The sequence below is a fragment of the Lepisosteus platostomus genome, chromosome 22, assembly GCF_059453375.1.
Source record: "Lepisosteus platostomus isolate fLepPlt1 chromosome 22, fLepPlt1.hap1, whole genome shotgun sequence".
In the NCBI taxonomy this organism is placed as follows: Eukaryota; Metazoa; Chordata; class Actinopteri; order Semionotiformes; family Lepisosteidae; genus Lepisosteus; species Lepisosteus platostomus.
The window spans coordinates 15,657,896-15,679,734 of record NC_142632.1 but is presented as its reverse complement, the minus strand read 5'-3'; the positions used below and the strand labels follow the sequence as shown (position 1 = coordinate 15,679,734).

At 41.4% G+C, this 21,839-nt stretch overlaps 2 protein-coding genes across 3 annotated transcripts; both read left to right on the top strand.

Annotated features, from left to right (window-relative positions):
* The first annotated feature begins 533 nt into the window (after positions 1-533).
* ftr83 (finTRIM family, member 83) lies at positions 534-9,008 on the top strand. Its single transcript, XM_088616321.1, has 7 exons — positions 534-1,327; positions 2,763-2,858; positions 3,220-3,453; positions 3,991-4,150; positions 4,254-4,310; positions 4,838-4,903; positions 7,380-9,008. The coding sequence occupies exons 1-7, from the start codon at positions 749-751 to the stop codon at positions 7,904-7,906; spliced, it is 1,719 nt and encodes a 572-aa protein (XP_088472447.1). The 5' UTR covers positions 534-748; the 3' UTR covers positions 7,907-9,008.
* Positions 9,009-13,241: 4,233 nt separating this feature from the next.
* On the top strand, positions 13,242-21,706 carry ruvbl2 (RuvB-like AAA ATPase 2). Of its 2 annotated transcripts, none has more exons than XM_088616325.1 (15): positions 13,242-13,377; positions 14,904-14,958; positions 15,908-15,963; positions 16,345-16,486; positions 16,702-16,831; positions 17,102-17,168; positions 17,481-17,587; positions 17,777-17,870; positions 17,992-18,115; positions 18,233-18,327; positions 18,815-18,933; positions 19,566-19,685; positions 19,972-20,101; positions 21,095-21,209; positions 21,514-21,706. In XM_088616325.1, exons 1-15 carry the CDS (start codon positions 13,366-13,368, stop codon positions 21,534-21,536), a joined length of 1,389 nt encoding a protein of 462 aa, XP_088472451.1. In that variant the 5' UTR covers positions 13,242-13,365; the 3' UTR covers positions 21,537-21,706. The 2 variants fall into 2 exon arrangements, with proteins under 2 accessions (XP_088472451.1, XP_088472450.1); XM_088616324.1 differs by having other exon boundaries at positions 13,243-13,377; positions 21,511-21,706.
* The last annotated feature ends 133 nt before the right edge of the window (positions 21,707-21,839 follow it).

Sequence of the window (21,839 nt, the reverse complement as noted above, 5' to 3'; positions counted from 1 at the left end):
CGCTTTGAGTTGAGTGTCCAGAAAAGCGCTATATAAGTGTAAGCAATTATAATAATAATAATAATTATTATTATTAACACACCTGACATCTGTAATTCTGTATATTGCACCAGCACCATTAAAGCAATGAGTGTTGGAGGAGTGCTGAACTTGTGCCCTTAGCAAGACTTTTTCTGAAGCACAGCCATATGCTAGTCTGCCAGCTCATAGCCTAAGATCTCTCTATGTTGCAGGATAAACGTTAAGCAGTGTTTGGAGAGAGGGTCATTTGTGTGCTTGGAGCTCATGCTCAAACACGCTAGGGTAAAATAGGATGTGAGAAGGTAGCATGTTTTTGAGGGGGGGTGGGGTTAATTCCAAAATGCTGCACATACTGTAGCTTTGCCTTGGCTCAGTGTTGTGTGTTTACATATGAAACTCTGTTTACTGTAGCTGTTGTGGGTTATGCCAGACTGGATTGCACAAGGCTGAACCGGACTTTAAATCTGTAGGTCTTCGCGTCCACTCCTGTGCCCTGACACAAACACCTTTACTTTCTTAGGCTCTGCTGGGGCTTTCTTCTCTTCCACCTGCCCCACCCCCAGCGGTTTCTGCTCAACCAGTTTACCTCCTCACTTCCTCAGTCCAAAACCCTCCCTGTTTGCTCGTATAAAACTGCTGAAGTCACGCTCGTTTTAGTTCCTGCTGAGCTTATCAGGCTGTCGGGCTGCCTCTCTCTCCCTGGGACTGGACAGAACTCAGTCTAGCGATGTCGATGGAACAACACGACTGTCCCCTGTGCAGGGAGTATCTACGGGATCCCGTTTCCATTCCCTGTGGACATACCTTCTGCTCAGTCTGCATTAAGACCTACTGGGACCATGCAGACCATACTGGGACCTACAGCTGCCCTCACTGTAAGGTGACCTACAACAAGAGGCCTGCCCCACGCAGGAGCCAAACCCTGACGAGAACATCAGAGCGAGTGAGGACCTCAGAGCCCTCTCCGCCTGCTCCTCCGGCCCCTGACTACAACTACGCCGGGCCGCAGGACGTGCCGTGCGACATCTGCACGGGCAGGAAGTACAAGGCGGTGAAGTCCTGCCTGATGTGCCTGGCCTCCTACTGCGAAAGGCACCTCAAGGCGCACTTTGAGAACACCACTTTCAAGCGCCACAAGCTGGTGGATGAAATCGGCCACCTGGACCGGCAGATCTGCCCCCAGCACCAGAAGGGCCTGGAGCTGTACTGCAGGACAGACCAGATGTGCATCTGCGTGCTGTGCACCGTCAAGGAGCACAAGGGCCACGACATGGTCTCGGCCGAGACAGAGCGGGTGGAGAAGCAGGTAAGACCTTTCAGCGTCGAATAAGAGCGTTCAGGGAGACACGCTGTGGAAATACTATGATCTGATTTAAAGCTGACCTCCAAACTCTGGCAGAATGGTGAAGGGGTCAGGTGAAAGCATGAGAAAATTGTCCTCCTTGTACAATAAAATGAAAATGCAGCAGTCGTTCTGTGAAGTTAGAGGTCTGGTCCCGTTTCCCTTGGCCTGTACATTACACCTGCGCAAACATCAGTCTTACATTTTAGCCCAGTGTAATTTTGTCATGTACTGTTAACATGAACATGCAACTGTTCAATTGGCTAAAAATTTCATGTGTGTAATCTATAGAAAAAACAGTCACACATTAGTCACAGATGTCGGATAATTTGAAGCTGTTAAAACATACACAATGTCCTTATCTGTTCATTTGTATTTCATTCATGTTAAATGTGAATTTGCCAATTTATTTCTGATTGGTTCTAATTATCACCAGATTTAGAACCTTGAAAATGGTTCCACAACTGAACGTGCAGTCGTTGTTGTTTTTATAATATAATCATGAAAGTATGTTTGAAAGTTTTTTTGTAGTATGGCTCAGATTATTTGCCATTGTTTCAAGGTTGTTGTTTGTTTTGTCCTTTGTGTCCTAAACTAACTTATGCTACATTGACAAACCTGCAGCTCAGTATCAGCTGGGCCCACCCACTTCTCACACACAGTTAGTGGTGATAACCATTGGCCAAGCTGTGCTGGAGGGACTAGAGCTGCACTGTGCTATTTTTCCTACTGACCCATTACTCATTCTGGATGCAGTGGCATCTTGTGCTGTTCTCTATGTCTTGCTAAGACACTTGGGTGATAGATGTCTTGGAACAGTCTGTTCTTCCGTGATGTGACAGTGGGCATTGACGGACTCTCACAGACATTACAAAAATACCCTGCTCTCCCCAAACCAGACTGAACTGTCTTAAATCCGTAGTGGGGAGCAGCAGGAAGGATTCTGACTTTCTAATAGGAAGGGTGTGGTTTCCTGTCCCAAGTGAAACACTCCTGCTGTGATGTGTTTCACACAGGCTGCTCCAGGAGAATGCCCAGCTGTATGAATGGCTGCTTTGCATAAAAACATCAATCACATAAGTTAGAAATTTGTTCTTGAATTCAAAATCAATAGTTCAGGCTCCTTTAAACTCTGCTTTCCAAATTCTTATTAAGATTAGTAACCTAAGGTGGAGAATTAACCATATTCTATTGCTTTTCTAAATATTAAAATGTATAAATATAACTTAAAATTTTGTCAAATTGTAATATGAAAAGGCGCAACCTCTATTATTTGAATATACTTTACTTTAAATATTTTTATGACGGAATGGAACTCCTTTCGACTTTGGACTCATGTTTTAAAAGGCGACTCCATCCCTGAGCTGAGGCCTCTATGTGGTGGCACTCTGTGTTTCAGAATCTGCTCAGCACAACACAGGCCGAGATACAGCAGAGGATCCAGGACAGAGTGAAACAGATGGAGGAGCTAAAGCATGCGGTGGATGCACTCAAGGTATGCAAGAATTATTCTGACAAAATAACGTTTTACAGATTGATTTCATTTGAACAATCCGATTTTTAGAACTGCTAAACTTGGTGTAATGCCTAAGTAACACTTCATGTATTAAGACATCGCTTTTGAAAAGTATTGTTCCAGTATGTTGAAAGGCACTACGATGCATTGTTACCACTTAAGTGAATTGAATTTTCTCACAAGCATCCATAACTGGAATGTAATCCTTAGGATTTGATTATTTATTGAAAAAATTCCAGAAACAGAGCAAAATCATGGGGAAGCGTTGCCTTTGCTCCTGGGTTGGGGCACTAGCGGAAGCGTGCTTACTCACACAGCGCGCCACCTCCTTGTCGTTCAGACCTCAGCGCAGAGGGCGCTGGCGGAGAGCGAGAAGCTCTTCGGAGACATGCTGCGGTCCATCGAGAGGATGCAGGCCGAGATGAGCAAGCTCATCAGCTCCAACAAGAGGGCGGCGCTGACCCAGGCGGAGGGACACCTGGAGCGCCTGGAGCAGGAGGTTGCGGACCTGAAGAAGAGGGACTCAGAGCTGACCCACCTGTCGCGCACGGAGGACCACATCCACTTCATTCAGGTAGCAGCGCCTGGTCAGCTGCAGGGCCGACCCTTGATGTTTCCCTTAAAAAATAAATGGAATCACATTTCTGATAGCAGCCACTTGCCCTTACTTAAATGCATAACCCTTTGAATTAACTACCTCCAGGACAAGCTGGAATTGTTCAACTTCCCCACAACATCCCCACCTGTGCATGGACGAGACACACAGGGCCAGGCCGCCTGCTCTGTTTCAGTGCTTGGCTGCTCTGACACTGTGCCAGAGAGGCGATGGACGAAGAAACAGGCCTCTCTAACAATACCAGCAAAAAATCGTCTATGAAAACAACCCTTTATTTTTATCTGAATTTGGCCCGATGGCTTCCTAGTCTCCACTGAAAAAAGGAGACTATTTTGAAGTGACTGTCAAACTTTTCTTTTGTATACAAATATCTATAGAAGCAGCACAATGTCACCTTACAGACAAGGCTGACTCCTATTAGTTCCTATCAGGCACAGGGCTATCCCTGTTCTCTTTTGTGCTGCACTAATGCCAGATTTTGTCCTCTTCCTGTAGAGCTTCCACACTCTCTGTGAGCAGACTGAGGCCGAAGAGCTGCCCAACGTCACAGTGAATCCCTACTTCTCCTTTGGAGCCGTGACTAAGACCGTCTCGGAAATGAAGGTGCACCTGAACGAGTTCACCAACGAAGAGATGGTCAAGGTTACCAAAACAGGTGTGAGGCTGAGCCAAACTTCTCAGCACCTGTATGACCAGGGGCTTGCCTTCCTGCCCCTTGTCTTTTCTCAACAAACCAGCTTTTATTTCTTTTTTTTCAGTGAATAAAATGCCCTTTTGCCAGCTGGAAAATCGTAAAAAAAGAAGAACTATGAAATGTAAGTCCTTTTAAGTATTTGTTTCAGTTGCTTTTGTTTGGTCAGGTTGCATTACTGGCCTTTGTGTGGGATAGTATAGGGTGTTATCAAGTCAGGAATGTTACAAAACCAGTAAAAATGATAGGGGTAAATACTTGCCTTTGTGTTATTAAAATTACATAACACTAGTAAGGAATGTTCTACACATTATTCTAAGGACAAACAGGTTAAATTGAGCTGCTTCATATCAGAGCCTGTTGTTTTCTGCCTTAAGTGCCTGAAGTTTTCAATGATATCCAAGGTTAGATAGGCAGAGCTCTCAATTTTCATACAAGTCTTTATTTACTCTGCAAAGTGCTGTTAGTACTCTGCTTCATGAACTTTATTGACTTTTGGCAAAGGGGATTTGCCATACTTCTGGAGCATTTCAGCCTCTTTCACAAGGTCATAGATACGGATTTATGACATCAATCTCAGAATAATGTTTGTTACAAACAATGGGTCCTCGTTCGTGTTCAGTACTTCACTAGCATGTCTTTCCTCCCCAGCCAATGAAATTGGACTCAACAGTGCACCAAGTCTCCAACCCAGGCAAAGAGGAGAGTTCTTAAAATGTGAGTCTTAGATTCTGCTTTCAAGATGTACATTTTCAGTGTTCGGAAATACTGAACAATGCATCTTACAGATCATAGTAGGCTCCTGTGCAAAGAATTGTCAAGAAGTGGAAACTGCCAGATCAGGTAAACATCCTGTATGTTTCTATTCTTGCTGATGACATAAGAGCAGGAGAAGAAATGGACATTCAGCTTGTCTAGTTCGCTTGGTTGTTAGTAACTAACCGAGCCAATGATGTCAACCAGCCATTTCTTGAAAGAAGATGGGGTATCAGCTTTGACAGAATAACTGGGCAGCCAGCTCCAGACTCCCACACATTACTCTAGGCCACATTCCAGGAAGATCATGACTGAGTGGCTCATCCAAGTTACAGTCTCGACAATGAATACTCAAGTCTTGTCAGTTCAGATCCAGGTTGTGCAATTAGCCAGACAAGGACAGGTAATCAAAGTCCCAGGAGGAAGATTAAAATGGTAAGGGGAATTCCAGGTTCAGATAGTTTGGATAAAGCAGGAAGATCCATGCATTGCTCCTCACCTGCGAATCCAGGAAGAATCAGCGAGCGCTGTGCCCTTCCTCCAGCAGATGAAAAAGTGAGCAGATAAAGCAGATAAAGGGTGATCAGTGATCTCTCGCAGAACCCACCTGTGCTGCTTTTAAAATCTTCCACAGACAAGTGTAGTGTTGTCACCACAGGATGAAGTGCCCAAAAAATTGGTTATTCCAAAGTAACAATTTAAACTGTTAAATAAATTGGTAACTCTAAATTTTTAAAAAAGAATCAGTCTTCTTTTCTTTACTGTTTTTGCTACTGGTGTGTGGCACTTCTGGCTTTCCAGATCAACGCTCATCTTCTAAGAGTGAAATCCTGGAAGTATCCCATCACCTTTGACCTTCAGGAGAAAACACTTAACTATTGTGCAGGTGACATTTTATATCATATTTTATTTGCATGGCTCATGGAGGTTAACCCAGTGGATTGGCTTTGGTTGGTGCTGCAAAGAGACAAATTTTGGTCTTTTCTGTTCTGTCTGTGTAGCTGAAGCTTATATGGAGCAACCCTGGTCCTGCAGAACCACAATCAATCAGGTTACACAGGTCACCCTTATATTTGTAAAGGCTTGGAACTGGTACATTAATTGCCTTTTGGTTATATCGTCCCTGGTGTGAGTGTGTGTGTGTTTGTGTCTGTGTGTGCCCTACGATGGACTGGCGTCCCATCCAGAGTGTATCCTGCCTTGTGCCTGTTGCTTGGTGGGTTAGGCTCTGGCTCCCCTGTGAACCTGGACTGGATAAAGCTGTTAGAAAATAAGGATGGATGATCTATTTAAATGAACAATTCTTCTGTGATCAAAATGAAATCATTCCAAGAGTTCTGAAGCTCATTAGTTAAGGGTGATTTAATCAAATCTGTTGGATTGTGACTCCCCAGGATCATGGCTGGCCAAACTTGATATTAAATAAAATCAGACTCATTAAATTTCACTGTTCGTTACATTTTACATACACAAATGTGTCATGTAGTTGTCACAGTTCCCTTCCGTATCTTCTGCAATGGATATACACTTAATGATATGTAAAGCTCAAGGTCTCAGAATCTGAACCCAGGACTTTTTATTTCTCCAGTGGGACCATTTACTTTTCTTACCTCTGTAGAGCTGCACTAATGTAAATCCTGTCATTAAATTGAATCATCACCACATGGTCAATAAACAACTCCTAGGCAAAAAAACATGTGACAAAATATCGAATAGCATTTCAGACAACCCCATGTATTGTGATATAGTTGATTTACTAAATTACTGCAACTCTAAGAGGGCCTTGCTTTGCATAAACTGGATACAAAAATCTGCAACAGCAGCACAGAGTTATATAGATTGTGTACAGAAACAAAAAGAAAGACTGAATTCTGAGATGAAGAGAGTGCTATATTAATGACAGAATCAGCAAAGGGATAAAAAAGATTAGTATAATCTAGCATTATCCACAGTTTGGTCTATATGATGAAATTCCTGCCTTTGGATGTTGGAGTGCTACTTTTCCTGGAGCGGATTCTCAGCTGTGCTTTGGAGTTTTGTGTCTTTTGGGGAACTAAAAGTCGCTTCTGTGGACCAGCAAAGAACAAACATTTACTGCAACTGAGAGATCGCTTTTGCTTTCCTAGAACAATGATGCCAACACTTAGATCTCTATTTCCAGGCTCGTACCATGAGAGAATAAATAAATGTGCACAGGAATTAAAACTCTGAACTAGAAACAGGCAAGAGCTGAGGGAAGACAGAATCCCCCATTGTGATTCCAAAATTCACTGAAGTGACTTGATCAGATAAAGAAAGAACAATCCATCTATGATCGCAGGGCACTGCACATGTATAGGAAGAGTTAGACCAGAGAATGAAAGGCTGCCCTTTGGCTTTTCTGGCATGTTTGTTTTAAACAACTGATCTCTCCTCTGACCACTCTCTCCTCAATCAGATGCCTGTCAGCTCACCCTGGACCCCAACACAGCCTACAGGCAGCTGTACCTCTCCAGAGGAAACAGAAAAGCGGCTCTGAAGAGAGACACCCAGCCGTACACCGACCACTCCCAGAGATTCGACTGCTTGCCTCAGGTGCTCTGCAAGGAGCCTCTGTCTGGCGGCTGCTATTACTGGGAGGTGGAGTGGAGCGGAGAAGGCGCTTCCATTGGAGTCGCCTACAAGGGCATGAAGAGGTCTGGGTACGGCGACAGCTGCCGCATCGGATATAACAAAAAGTCCTGGAGCCTGTTCTGCTCCGACTCCAGCTACTCCGCCCGGCATGACAAGGACCCAGTGGAAATTAGCGCCCCCTACTGCTCCAGAATAGGAGTGTTCCTGGATCACAGCGCTGGCACCCTCTCGTTTTACAGCGTCTCCGACACGATGTCCCTGATCCACAGGTTCAAGGCCACGTTTAACGAGCCCGTCTACGCTGGATTTTGGGTCTGGTATGAATCGGCTGTAACAATCTGCCAGCTGTAAACGGCATTCAATCATCCCCATCCTCCCGTTTGCCTTCTCTTCTCCTAAAGTTCACAGTCCAGCAGGACAACCCCCAGTCCTGGCGCCTTGTCGATTCTCCTACCACTGTAACCAGGTGTTTCAGAACACTTACCCTTCAATCATCTTCCTTCTTTTGCCCCTGTTGTTTTACTGTTTCAACTGTTCTGTAATAATTCTGTACAAATCGAATTTACTTTCAACCACTGCAAAATCATACTGGTGAGAGGGATTAAGAATGTTTGTTCTTTCTTTAACGGAAATGAAATTCGTGGTACATTGTGCTATTATATCATATTTTTAAATGAGATATAATACATGGCAATAACTAAAGGATATATTTTAAGGGATGTGCCCTGAAAAGCCATTTTAGTTTCTTTTTGATCTTTTTTAAGGGGCTGCTAAGTGATTAACCAAAATGGAATTCAATCAACAGCATCAATTTGGCTGAGTTATAAAAAGTAAATACACATATGGATTCACAAACACTTAATTGGCATATGAGGTATGTTCAGACAAAAATAGCAAACAGGTAGTAGAGGTAAATATCACTGTTTTATGTCAGACCTTGCTTTAAATGTGTATACATAGGGTCATTGTGCACAATGTAGTATGAACCCATTTTAGGGAGGTTATTTAATTTGAAATTTTACAATCCAATCATTAATACTTCAAAAGTAATATGTAGAAAGACAAATAGTTTCAATATACAGACATGAGGTAGAATTTTAAAATTAAACATTGTAGCAACAGGTAAGAGTGTGAAGTAGCCCCTATATCAGCACTAGTGAACCTCCAGTGAAGTCCGTTTCTTTATTTCAATGTGACCTGCTCCTTTATTGATCATTCTGCTCCTTATTTAGATGTTCAAGTAGTTGCAGCACGCTTGAGTAATGGTGCTGACTAAAACAATGCAAGTTGAATAGCCCAGTCTGACAGAAATCCAAATATTGCTTGGATATATGCTTCTTTTACTTTTAAAAATGGGGAAAATTAATTTAAATTTAATTTTGTATGCAGGTTATGGGAAATGCAGAGGTTGTGTACTTACAGCTCATCAAAAAATAAATATTTTACAATATAAGTACATGCAAAAACGTTTTCTTGATATAGAGCTCACAAGGACTGCCAGGACTAATGTAGACTGTACACTATAGAACCTATCAGAGCGAAGGCTCTATATAAGAGGTCTTGGCGATTAATGGACCAGTTTGGTGACAGGGGACACTGCAGGTCTCAAGTGCCATCCATCAGAGGAGACATTAAACTGAACTGCTGACTGCTTGGTCATTTGACCTCTCCCAGCACTGCGTCCAAGTCTTTAGCTATTGAGCAGTGGTGTGGCTGTGCTGGCTACCCATCGCGAGAGCACAGCCCTGCCAGGACCACATTCACCAGGTTCCTCTGATCACCTGACCAGCTGGCGGAAGTTAATTGGTTGGTCAGGTGACTGTTTAAAAAGAAGAACCAGAAGCTTCCATGTCTTCCAGAAGCCAAATGCTCCTGTCATGCCTGCAGGCTGAGGGGCAGAGGGAAGGGCTGACTGGTGTACTCACTGTGGAGCTACAGTCTATGGTGGTAAGCAAGGGGCACAAGGCAGGATGGACCCTGGACAGATCAGTCACAGGGCAATTTCCCCAGAAGCCTGTTAAGCTGCCAGTATGCCTTTGGACTGCGGGAGGAATCTGGAGCACCTGAAGGACGCTTACATGAACATGGGGAAACATGCAGACTCCACACAGACAGCACCCCAGCTCTGGAATTGAACCCAGGGCCCCAGCGCTGTGAGGCAGCAATGCTCACTGCTGCACCACCATGGTGCCAAAGTAGATGATCACTGTTAGAAAACATACTATAACATCTTTATCTCCTAAACTGCGACAGTTAAATAAGATGATTACTAGTCATTCTCACATCTAGTCACCTGGGAAGGAGTGTTGAGTAGTGGGAAAGACTAGGACATTGCAGGTAAAAGTCTGTGTGTTCAAACCTCTTGAGCAATATATATTCTTTATGGTGCAAACTAACAGCTGTATTCAGTAAATGGGGACAAATTGAAGTTGCTTTGGAATAAAAGCATCAGCCACCAAAGCAGTAACTTAAAACCCACTCAGGAGCTCTGTGCTGAGAGCTAGTTTCTAGTACGTGTCATGGAGAAAGATCAAAACCTTCTTCCACAGCTGCACTACAACAGGCCCTAAAAAGGGCTTCTGTCCTTCTTCCCTGTGGTGACAGATTTCAGTTCAATCAAGTCTTCAACTCGGCAGCTCTGCTCTCACTTTGACAGAAAGCAGCCCTGTAACCTCCTTTGAACTATCAAAACATTCCTGGCTGAGTGGCTCTTCAGGAATAGGACTGCATTTCCCTCTTAATATCCTGTGCAAAAGGAACATTATGTCAGTGGTGCTGTCTATCTTTATCCTGTCTTGCACAGTCTTTAAAAAGCGAGACACACTAGTATTCAGAACTGAGGCATGATCCAACGCAAAAAAAACCCAGTAAAATGATCAATCGGGAGCTTGCAATTCTCCTTGAAACTCAACATTTTGAATTGATTTGGAGCTGATGGACAGTGCTTATTGTTTAAATTGTTAAATTTGTATTGAGAAAGAAGAGGCTAACATGAACTGCGTCCTTATATGCAAACTGCAGTTATTTAGAAATTAGACAGCTTTGGAAACAAGAGCAACAATCGCATTGCTATGACACTGCTTTTGCCGATACATTAACTAATAACCCACCTATTATTATAAACATGTCTCCCTGGTAGCCCGAAGCCCTGGGTTCATTTCCTGGGGTGCTATCTGGATGGAGTTCGCATGCTCGCCCCGTGTTTGTGTGATTTGATAAACAAGTATTCGATCACTCATCTTCTCTTACACTGTTCATTCAGTTACAAAAAAACGTAACTTAATGTAACCAACTCGTTACATGTTTTACCACGGCTTCTCCCCTGTGTGGGTACGCTGGTGTCTTATGAGATGCTCTTCCCGCACTGGGTGCAGCAGTTCGGCGTCTCTCCCGTATCAGTGCGCTGGTGTTCCTTGAGGGCACCCGACTCGCTGTATCTCTTTCCGCACTCGGAGCATTGTTCAAGACTAAAAACACTGTGGACAGGCAGCATAGTAACGAGAGAAGCTGCCTGTATTACAGCCTGAAGCCACACGAGGGCATCAATGTCCCCCAAAATGAAATGTATTGATTGCTTCCCAGCTATGCCCGCATGGAGAAGTTCACACGTGGAATTCTTAAAAAAATGACTACAGGTCTCCCTCATCCTAAATAATTAAAAATCCAGATGGCAATGCTGAAGAACAGTTTTTTTTTGTAACCCGGAAACTAAAATACAGTATTAGAAATCTTAATGGACTGTTCAAACTCCACGTAATATTACAAATATTCAAGCAGTAAGCCTTTATTGCTTCTCCAGCATGTTCAGAAAAGAAAAACGTCAACCCGGACCCCTTTAGCCTCTATAGGTAGTTCAACCTCAGCATTTCTCATCTCTTATACAGTACTTCACGTTTTTGCTACTTGAATCGTTTACTGACGAAAAGTCCCATACCAGGTTAATGCCCAATACTTAACGTTATTTATAGCTGTGAATTGCTCTTGCATCTCTTGCGGAGTTACTCCTGTTAATTATATAATCTGAATATCTGTCAGTTTTTATTAATGACTAAGCTATACATTCTAATTACCGAGAAGTCACAAATGTTAAATGTACCAATAAAAACACAGTTTATCCGTGTGTCATTTATTTCTATATTTTAAACCCTGTTCATGCATGTAGTAAGGCATCATGATTATGATTTCTGCTTCTGCCAAAAATACTCACCAGTAATGGAGCGTCGTCATGTGCGGACTCTTGTGGCCCGGCAATACGGTGTGTTCAATATTTGCACGGTGCAAATCCTCACTACTTTCACTTCCTGCCTGGCTCTTGCATACCGTGGTTTTCTCTTTCGGCAAGCGGTAATGCAAATCGAGCCCGTGGACTCAGGTAGCCTCTTCCTGGATAAACTACTGCGGCTGTGTTACCTGAATACGTAATATGCAGTCGGTTAACAATTCCTTCCGAAATATGGATACGTAGCACGGAAAAGTGAAACGCATACCCAACCTAAAACTGCGGCATGTGTTTTTTTTTTTTGTCAGTGACACCAGCTTCTCGATTTCTGCCATAGTTAGCTGGAACACGGCACAAAAATCACACATTTGTGATGCCTGAAAGTTTTGTAGAATCGCGGATTATTCAAGGAGACGGGCAATCTAAAAAATCTCATCAATAATAAAAAAAAACAACTTTTTGTGAACGTACATAAGCTTTAACTTTAGTATTCACATTTCAGAAAAATGTTGCATTTCCTTTTCATCAGTACATATACATCTCCCCGTGAGTTGGAACACAAGCAAAATACAAAACTCTAAATGCATTCAAACACCCCAAATCAAAGGAGTTTTTTATGTTGGTTTTACTACAGAGAAATTCTCAACTTTTAACTACGTTTCTTTTGAAGGGGCAATATCCAGCTGTATTAATTATTAACCTTATTAACAACTATTTGTGTTCAATGGCAGTGTACGAATACGGTTTGAAAGTGCATCCTTACTGCTACAGATGTGAAAAATCAGAATCTACTTTATTGTCCACATATAATGGAGTTCCCAAAACATCCAGTGGTTTTTACGAAAAAATACAATCAATGTAATATTAATAACAATACAATACATAAACAAAACATAAGTACAAAACCATAAGAGTAGAGAGTGAATATTAAGATTAATATAAGTCTAAACTGCATGCATATATACGCTCTGAAGGGGCTCATACATTAGGGTTTAAAAGAGTGAAGTCCCTCGGAATTAATAACTTCTTTTAAATGTTTTTTGTAACCTTTGATACTCTGAAACGCCGTCCGGAAGATATATTGTTTTAAATTGGCAGTGTAGTGGATGTGAGGCATAATTTGTTACTAAAATAATAATAAATGCTTTCCTTTGAACGCTTCTAGTATAGATATGGTTGAGCAGGTTCTGTGTCTGAACACTAATGTTGCTGCCTGTGTTTATTATACTTGAGAGCTTGGCGCTACACCTTACATCGGATTCCTACACCAAGTGGGGATCTTAAAAGAGGGCGCTCTGTCTGTACCAGACTTGAGTAGGTGAGCTTTGGGATGTGTTTGCGTCCAGAGACTGCTAATATTTGTTAAGATAAATAAATCTGTAATCATTAATTTCTTAATCACATTTATTTAACTGTATATTTCGGACTCATTCTATTTTTCTTCACTTGATTTTTTTAAAACTTCTTCAGACAAGAGGATCCACACGTTCACACAGTTATTCAACCGGAACACTTACTCAACTCCGTTGTTGTTTCCACATCGGGAGGATTTGAGAGGCGCGACCAGACGAACGGCCGCATTTTCGAAAAGATGGCAGCGCAGGTGAGTAACATGCTTATAAAAAGAGAAGCTTAAAAGTGTCCGTTGCCTTTTGAGTTAAAAAAAGTGTCTCTAGAAAGGAGTAGATTTAAAGCCATCGTACTATTATGAGTTGCTTTTTCAAAATATGGCTTTTATTAAGTTCAACCCAGAGAGTAGGATGAGTTGAATCTACTCGCGAGAGCATGAAAATCGCCGCCTAACCAACAGCCCACTAGAAAACAGTATAAATACGATACTTGTTAAGCTCGTACGTGTCTACTCATAACGTACCGTATATCAAAGTGGATGATTAGGTTTTCAATTATTTGTTGGCCACACTGGAATGAGCAATTCGGCCATATTGATTGTTGCCGGTGTAATTTCATCCCGAGTGGTTACAGAATAGTGGCGGCAATGTTTCTGCGTTTATACTTTTCTGTAGACCGAGGTCAGTTGTTATTTCGTTAAAATACTGTTCTGTACTCCAAGGTCTAGCTGATTTGGAGAGAGTGTAGCTAGCCGCATGTTAGTTTAATACAACAGTACAATATTCTTTTAACATGTAAACTTGATAATCACGTGTTTCTACCAAAAATGTGGCAAAAGCGCTCCAAAATATAACCGCCTAGTTAGATATATTAGTATTTATTTTGACACAAAAATAAAACAATCTCTATGGTTGTATTTGAACCCTACGTTTTACTTTTGACGTTCCCCAGAGTAGCTCCCATAGCAACGTCTAGGAAAGCCAAATCACTATGACAACAGTGCAGGCTTCAGTTTGGACTCTCGGCCTTGTTTACTGTTAGACTCGTCATTTATATTATAGGTTACTGTTTATGCTGTCTTAATGGGATTAAGTCAAAGCAGATCAAATGACAATTCTGTTTTTTTCTTACATAAATGTTTAGAATGAGTTCTAGTCTTCCTAGGTTGTAAGTGAAAAGCAAGTACTCCTGTCTTTAGTGTTAGTGGTCATGTTGTAGAGCTTCTAACTTGATCACAATTCAAGGTGCAGACTGCCAAATGACATGCAGAGAACTTTGCAAAAGCCAAAGGTTTTTTTACTGTCATTTCAAGTTTTATAATGGACAATACATAATGTAGGTGTCTGAGCAATAAAGAAAACAATGTGTATGTGTATGGCCGTGTTCAGTTATGTGTATATTTTAAAATTGCATTATATTATATGTTTTTGTTTGGGATGTTTTTCCTCTTTTTTTAAGTACCGGAGGATAATTAGCTACTATTAATATTCAGAGATGTGTTATTCTTTTTCACTTATTTATATTAAATCCAGGCCCTTATAAAGCAAAACAAAGTGGCTGGGCACTGTGCATTTCCTTCTTAAGCAGGACAATTTTCTTTGGCATATTGTAAAAACATCTTGAAAGAACCAGACATCTAAAGAAGTAGCTCCCATTGAGGTTCAGAGATATGTTAGATATCAAGCCACTTTTTTCACGTATACAGAGAACAACTAACTTTCAGCAGAAAGACTGATTTGCATAAATGTATGAGTTAGTAATACTCTGTTATTCTTGTAGATGGCGACAACAAAGGTTCCTGAGGTGCGTGACATCACCAGGATTGAGAGAATTGGTAAGTCTTTAGAAGTTTTCGATGAATAATTGAGCTAGAGTATGAAGGTGTATGTAAAATGTCACAAACCATGAGAAAGTAAGCAGCTGGCCCCATAGTTAAAACACAGTTGGCGGGTGATGTTAAAGAGCAGTGGTGCACAGTTCTGATCCTGGGAGAACACTTTGTGTGCTAGTGTTCATTCCAGTACAGCTCTCCAGTAGTGCTCATTGATGACTTAATGGAGCCGCTTACTTTTTAAAAACTTTTAACATGTTTCTTTGGTCAGTCCTGTGTTTCAGAAATATACCCTGTATATTTTGCCATCGGCCTACAGAGCTTTAAGCACCCTCTCCTAAACTTACTTTCCATTAGTTATGACTAAACAGTTCTTACGTGTTGAACAATTGATGAACAGATACGCCCATTGTAAGCGTTTCTCCTCATGCAGAGGTCCTATTGGTCACATGTAAGCCAAATCATCTGAATTACAATGTCAATCCCATTTGACCTTTTACAAGTTATTAAAGACAGATTTATTAATATACCACAGACTGAGATCAATTAGCCTTGGCTTAGGAGCACAACTTTAGGATAAACCAGAATATTCAAAGCTGCTTCAGAACTAGGGTTAGGAACCACTGCTGTAAAGTACTGATATTCACTCCTGGTCATGCAAGGCTACAGTCCCTTCTGATTTTCATCCCAATCTGGACTATTTAATTTGAATCATTTATTTATATAATTAGTCTGTATTAACACTGGTTCCCGGTCTTTTTGTTTTTACTCATTGAGGATTGTGAGTTATCTTTAAAACCTGGTGTACTGTGCCCCCCCAGGAACTGGAGTCAATAGTGCTCCTGTAGAGTTATTTGCAACTGTGCAGTGATTGCAGTCCTTATATCCAACTTGTGCTGCATAAATACCTTTAGAGTGATAAGAGGACCAATGGTATGGTCATTTTCCCTAGGGGCGCACTCTCATATCCGAGGACTGGGGTTGGATGATGCTTTGGAGCCTCGACAGGTAAGTTGTATCATAGCATGTGGGATTTAGAAACTGAAGCATGTGCTTTGGAATGAAGCAAGTGAGCACTGTAAAGCACAGATATTGAGTGGTTATTCTAATGATACTGGTAAAAAACTGTTTAATTCTTTTGGCATCTTGTGGAATTCTCTTAGCAAAACACATCTTTTCTTCATTTTCTGCCCAAGTTAATTTTCTTTTAGTGCTGTTGTCACACTGCAACATAAACCGTGTTATAATAACCCATTTAATCTCATAATAATCTGGTATAGGTTTTAATCTGTCACCCATATGTAAAAAAATAAATTCAATCTATAATGTACTTTTTCATTTTTGGTGGAATCCATGCTGTTAGTAATTCCAGATTGAAATGTGTCTTAGGTGTCTCAGGGAATGGTTGGTCAGTTAGCATCCCGTCGAGCCGCAGGCTTGATTCTTGAGATGATTAAAGAGGGACACATCGCAGGGCGAGCTGTTCTCATCGCAGGACAGCCTGGGACTGGCAAAACAGCCATTGCCATGGGTATGCTTTCTGTGTTCTGTTTCTAAGTTTCTGAAGTTAGGAAATTATAGTGGTAAATCTCACCGGCTGTATAAAACACTTTGGCAAGTTTAACTACTGCATGTAACTTTAAAACAGAGCACTTTATACAGAGGGAGTTGTAACTCCTTTGTCTGTACCAAATTGTATAAATCTTCAGTGTGCTCGCATTAATGAGTTACCCTCTGTCTCTTTAGGTATTGCTCAGTCTCTTGGTCCAGACACTCCTTTCACTGCACTTGCTGGGAGTGAGATCTACTCTCTAGAAATGAGCAAAACTGAGGCACTGAGCCAGGCCTTCCGAAAAGCCATCGGAGTTAGGATCAAGTGAGTGTGAGCATGCGGATGGGTGCTGAGGCCCTCAAGAGCTTTGGTCATGGTGGCAAATGAAAGACATGAAATTTTAAAGACAATCCAGATAGCTCCTCTTTAGTCGCTATAATTTGCATTTAGATTAGGCTTGTCTAGTATGTCTTTGTTTTATGGCTTTAAGGCTTTTTGTTAGATTGGAATAAAGACAACCGTACCCATTTTGAAAATGACCAGTCAGAATTATCAGGGGTTTAATTTCTGGGCAACTATCTTTTCATCCTGCAGGGAGGAGACCGAGATCATCGAGGGAGAGGTTGTTGAAATTCAAATTGATCGGCCAGCAACTGGAACTGTGAGTGCAGTGATTAAAATTAGTGATGCTCTATCAATGTGCATCCTACATGTTGACATGAATGTGTCTGTTGTGTTGTATGTGATTGAAGGTATGGTGCGTTTAAGTTTTTGTTTTCAGGCTTAATCTGAAGACATAAATACAAAACAATACACAACCTATATTTCCAATTTAGAGATGCTTTTTTATTGCAGGTAATGCATTGAGTTTTAAAAAAAAGTGCTTGGTGTCGATTTAGAAATAGAAGAATGTAGTGGTAGTAAGTCGTGTTCTGTCTGTTTATATTCATTTTTATATGCTTTTTTCTCTCAGGGATCCAAGGTGGGGAAATTGACCCTGAAAACAACAGAGATGGAGACTATTTATGATCTGGGAAGCAAAATGATTGAGAGTTTGAGCAAAGAACGCGTGCAGGCAGGGTAAGACTTGCTGATTTAGATCTTTATATGATGTAGGTTGGTAATCTTGCTCTCATTACATTGTTGTGGACCTCAGCCTTGCTCATTATTCATTGTGATTATGCTGATCGCGGTTCAATCAGTTCACAAAGACAAGGGATCCCATTGTTATATTGATTGGAATAACCAAAGTGCTCGTTGTTTCTTCAGGGATGTCATCACAATTGATAAAGCCACAGGGAAGATCAACAAACTGGGACGTTCCTTCACTAGAGCCAGAGACTATGATGCTATGGGAGCACAGGTACACTTATTGTCTTTTATCTACCGTGTCCCTTTGCTATTAGTCTTCAGATGGTACGTCCCTGGTCTTTATGTGACTGCGTTTCAAGCACAGGTTTAGCCGAGTCTCTTGTCTGTTGCAGACTCAGTTTGTCCAGTGTCCTGAAGGAGAGTTACAGAAGCGCAAGGAAGTTGTCCACACTGTCTCCCTACACGAAATTGATGTCATCAACAGTCGAACCCAGGGCTTCCTGGCTCTCTTCTCAGGTCTGCCCTTAACATCATTTTTAGTCTGTACTGCATTTTTCTATTTGGTTGGATGAAATCCAATTTCGAGGCTGTCGTGACTGATTTGCAGTGATATTTGTTCTCGGTGGTTGACAGGTGACACAGGAGAGATTAAGTCGGAAGTCCGAGAGCAGATCAACGCTAAAGTGTCTGAGTGGAGGGAGGAGGGGAAAGCAGAGATCATTCCTGGGGTCAGACATTTTTGTTTTATATGCACTGCATGTTTTTGTGAGTTTATGTTGGTTTCTAGTAGATATAACTCTTATTATCTGCCAATAAATATAAAAGAAGTACTTAATATCAGGCCTGACTGACATGCAACACCTTTAAGGTCCTAGCAGATGCCTTGTAAGATGAATTGTCCTCTCCTTTACCCTTCACATACTATTGATGAGTTTCTGTGACCTCCAGTGAAAAACATAACCACACCACAACCATTGTTTCCTTATATATTTAATATTAACTGGAATGTTAAGAGGAAAAAGTTAAAACTTTTTACATTTTTATTTCTATTAAGGTAACTTTCAATTGCCTTTTCTTGTATTTTTGTACATTTTAAAGTCACAGTGGTCAAAAGGTACTGAAATGCAAATTAAGTTAATGAAGTGTATCTACTTGCCTAAATCAAGTTTTTGGCAATGAAAAGAGGATTTATGGTGAATATGTAATGACCTGCAGGTGCTCTTCATTGATGAGGTGCACATGCTGGACATGGAGTGTTTCTCCTTCCTGAACCGAGCTCTGGAGAGTGACCTCTCGCCCGTCCTCATCATGGCAACCAACCGAGGCATCACCAGGTATGAGATAACTGCTCTTGGCAAACATGTTCTGTGGTGAAGACCTGAGGGTGATTGTACTAGTAAAGGAAATGGAGATTAAAAATTAAAAAAGTAAGAGCAATTATGATCAAGTTGCAGGTTGTAGAACACAAGACCTGAGGAGTAGCACTAGATGACCAGACATACCACAAATAAGATCACTGGAAAGCTAAGATGAACGCAATTCCATGGGAGAAAGCTCTCGCTTCAAGCCACATGGGCAAACTTTCCGGGCCAACCTTTTCTTATAGTCCCAGGATTTTCCATATTTACACTGTTCATATACATGGGGAAACAGTTCCCTATATACATAATTTCTCTATATGTTGTGACTTCCTGGTCACTCACCCTGATGTTTATTGGGCACCACCTGTATCGTTAGTCCCTGGAAACTGGAGAACACTGCAGCTCCTTGCAATATCCTGCAGGGGCTCTCTAGTATTACAGTCTAAGGATTAAAAGACTTGGACCTGCATAGACTGTTGGTTCCAGGGCCTGTTGGGGGTTTGGCCCCTTGTAAGCAGTTGTACGGTACATATTTTTGTTTCTGATGGGGGAGGATATTTCATCCCCTTTTGCCATTTGTTGAGCAATGTCTTTATTTTTTTTAGAATTCGTGGGACAAACTACCAGAGCCCACATGGGATCCCACTAGATTTGCTGGATCGCTTGCTGATCATCGCTACTTCCCCCTACACTGAAAAGGAGACGCGCCAGATCCTCAAAATCCGGTAAGACTGACTATTAACAAACCAGATGATTCCGTGTAAAAAGAGATTTTTCATGGTATTTCAGGAATGTACAATTTTTTTAAAATGAGGATGTTAGAGGTTTATTGTGTCCTGGTTTTAACTACAGTTTGTTCATCTAGAAGAAATCTAGAATAAGTCGGAACAAGTCCTAACACAGTACATAAAATATTTTAGCTGTTACATCATTACCATAGCTCATAATGCCTTGTGCGTTGGATTGTACACCTTAGGGTCTTCGCTTTTCCTCCTGTCTGTTGTGCATCAGGTGTGAAGAGGAGGACGTTGAGCTCAGCGAAGAGGCCCATACTGTTCTCACCCGGATCGGCCTGGAGACCTCCCTGCGCTACGCCATCCAGCTCATCAGCACTGCGGGGCTCGTGTGCCGCAAGCGCAGGGTCTGTAAACCCGCTTTCGAGTTTCTCTTGTGCAAAATTGCTGAAATCTCTTTAACTCTGTGACTGTCTTCTTCCTCCTTATTTTCTGGTATGTTTATGTATAGCTTTTGTATCCTAAAAAACCAGGAGGTCCATCTTTGTATTTTTGTTTCATAGTAGATGGCTTAGTGAGTTTTGGTACAGATGCTAATGGTGCTGTGAGGTAGGGCTTCCTGACACTACTCCCTAGGACTCCCTGACTTGCTGGTCTACGTCTCAGCTGAGCGCTGTTATATAGTTGACACCTTATTTGACCTAATGGCCTTATGCAACAGAAAGCATTTAAAATGTTGGAGGTTACAATTTGAACTGTTGTTACTTAAGACCTTCCGCATTTGAATAGGTTAAAGTGGTTCTTGCCAGCTCATTTGCAACTGTTTAGTTCAATTATATGAAGTGTTTGGAACCAAAACCGGCAGGGGCGTTGGTCCCAGGACTAAGGTTGGGAATCTGTCTAAGTGAACATGTCCTCATGGACGGCAACTGTACCCAACAGAGGATGCTGCTTTGGGAGGTGTGCTGGTGGTCTTTTACAGAAGGCCTAATTGATGAACACTGGTGATGTAAATCACAGAGCACTAACAATATCTTTGCTCAGTGGAATGTTTCCTCTACTCTGTATTTCTGTGTGCACTGCTTTCATAGTTCCAGCTATCCAGTTACTGTCACTGTGCAGTTCATTGAATAACTGTTAATACAGAAAAATGAGAATATATTTCGAAACCCAGAGACTCAAAAAGAGAAAGGTTTCTCTTGATAAATCCATTGTGTTCCTTCACAGTTATGCTGTCACAAATCTGTCAATCCTTCAATTTTAAACCCTGAAGAAACCTTAAAATTTCACCCCTAAGCATCAAGGAAGAGGGTGTTTTGACAAATGCTCTTGAATACAGACAGCTTTCCTGAGGGTGTTGCTCTGTTTTAAAGCATCATGTATTATCTGTTTGTTTCCAGGGCACAGAAGTGCAGGTTGAGGATATTAAACGCGTGTACTCTCTCTTTCTTGACGAGTCTCGTTCCTCTCAGTACATGAAGGAATACCAGGACTCTTTTCTTTTCAACGAGACAAGTAAGTTTAAAGAATATCAGTGATAATGGGGACATGTGGAAAGGATTATTATTACAGAAACATGACACGTCTATGAAAAACATGATGCGACAGTGTTTTGCACCACAGTTAAAATACACTTCTGCCTCACTTTAAATTTAAGATGGAATTTATTTTAGAAAAAGAGAAGTTGAGAAACACGGTTTGCATTTTAGTATGGAAAAATTGTAACAGTACCCCTCTATGGTACAGAGTTTTGTTTTTCAAACTTGAAACTGAACATGTATTGATATTGATCTTATTGCTCTTTCTTATTTTTCAGAAGGATCTCAAATGGACACCTCCTAATGAAGTGGACTAAATGTATATATATTTTTTACCAAGCTTGCAGGAACTGAAACGTTTGCTTTTGACACCATATTGCATTTTAATTTTATTTGAAAATAAATCCCTTTCCATGTTCAAAACTGATTGTCGAGAGGTCAGATTAGAGGAAAATAAAGAGTACTGCATGTGTCTTTTCTGCACTCTTTTGTGCCAAAAATGAAAGTGTGATACTCTGTTACACAAGAAGAGTTGTATGTACCTTTTGCTTTTTCTCACAGTTAATGTGGCATTCCAGTGCTCTTTGTCTTGATTGGTTTGGAAGCA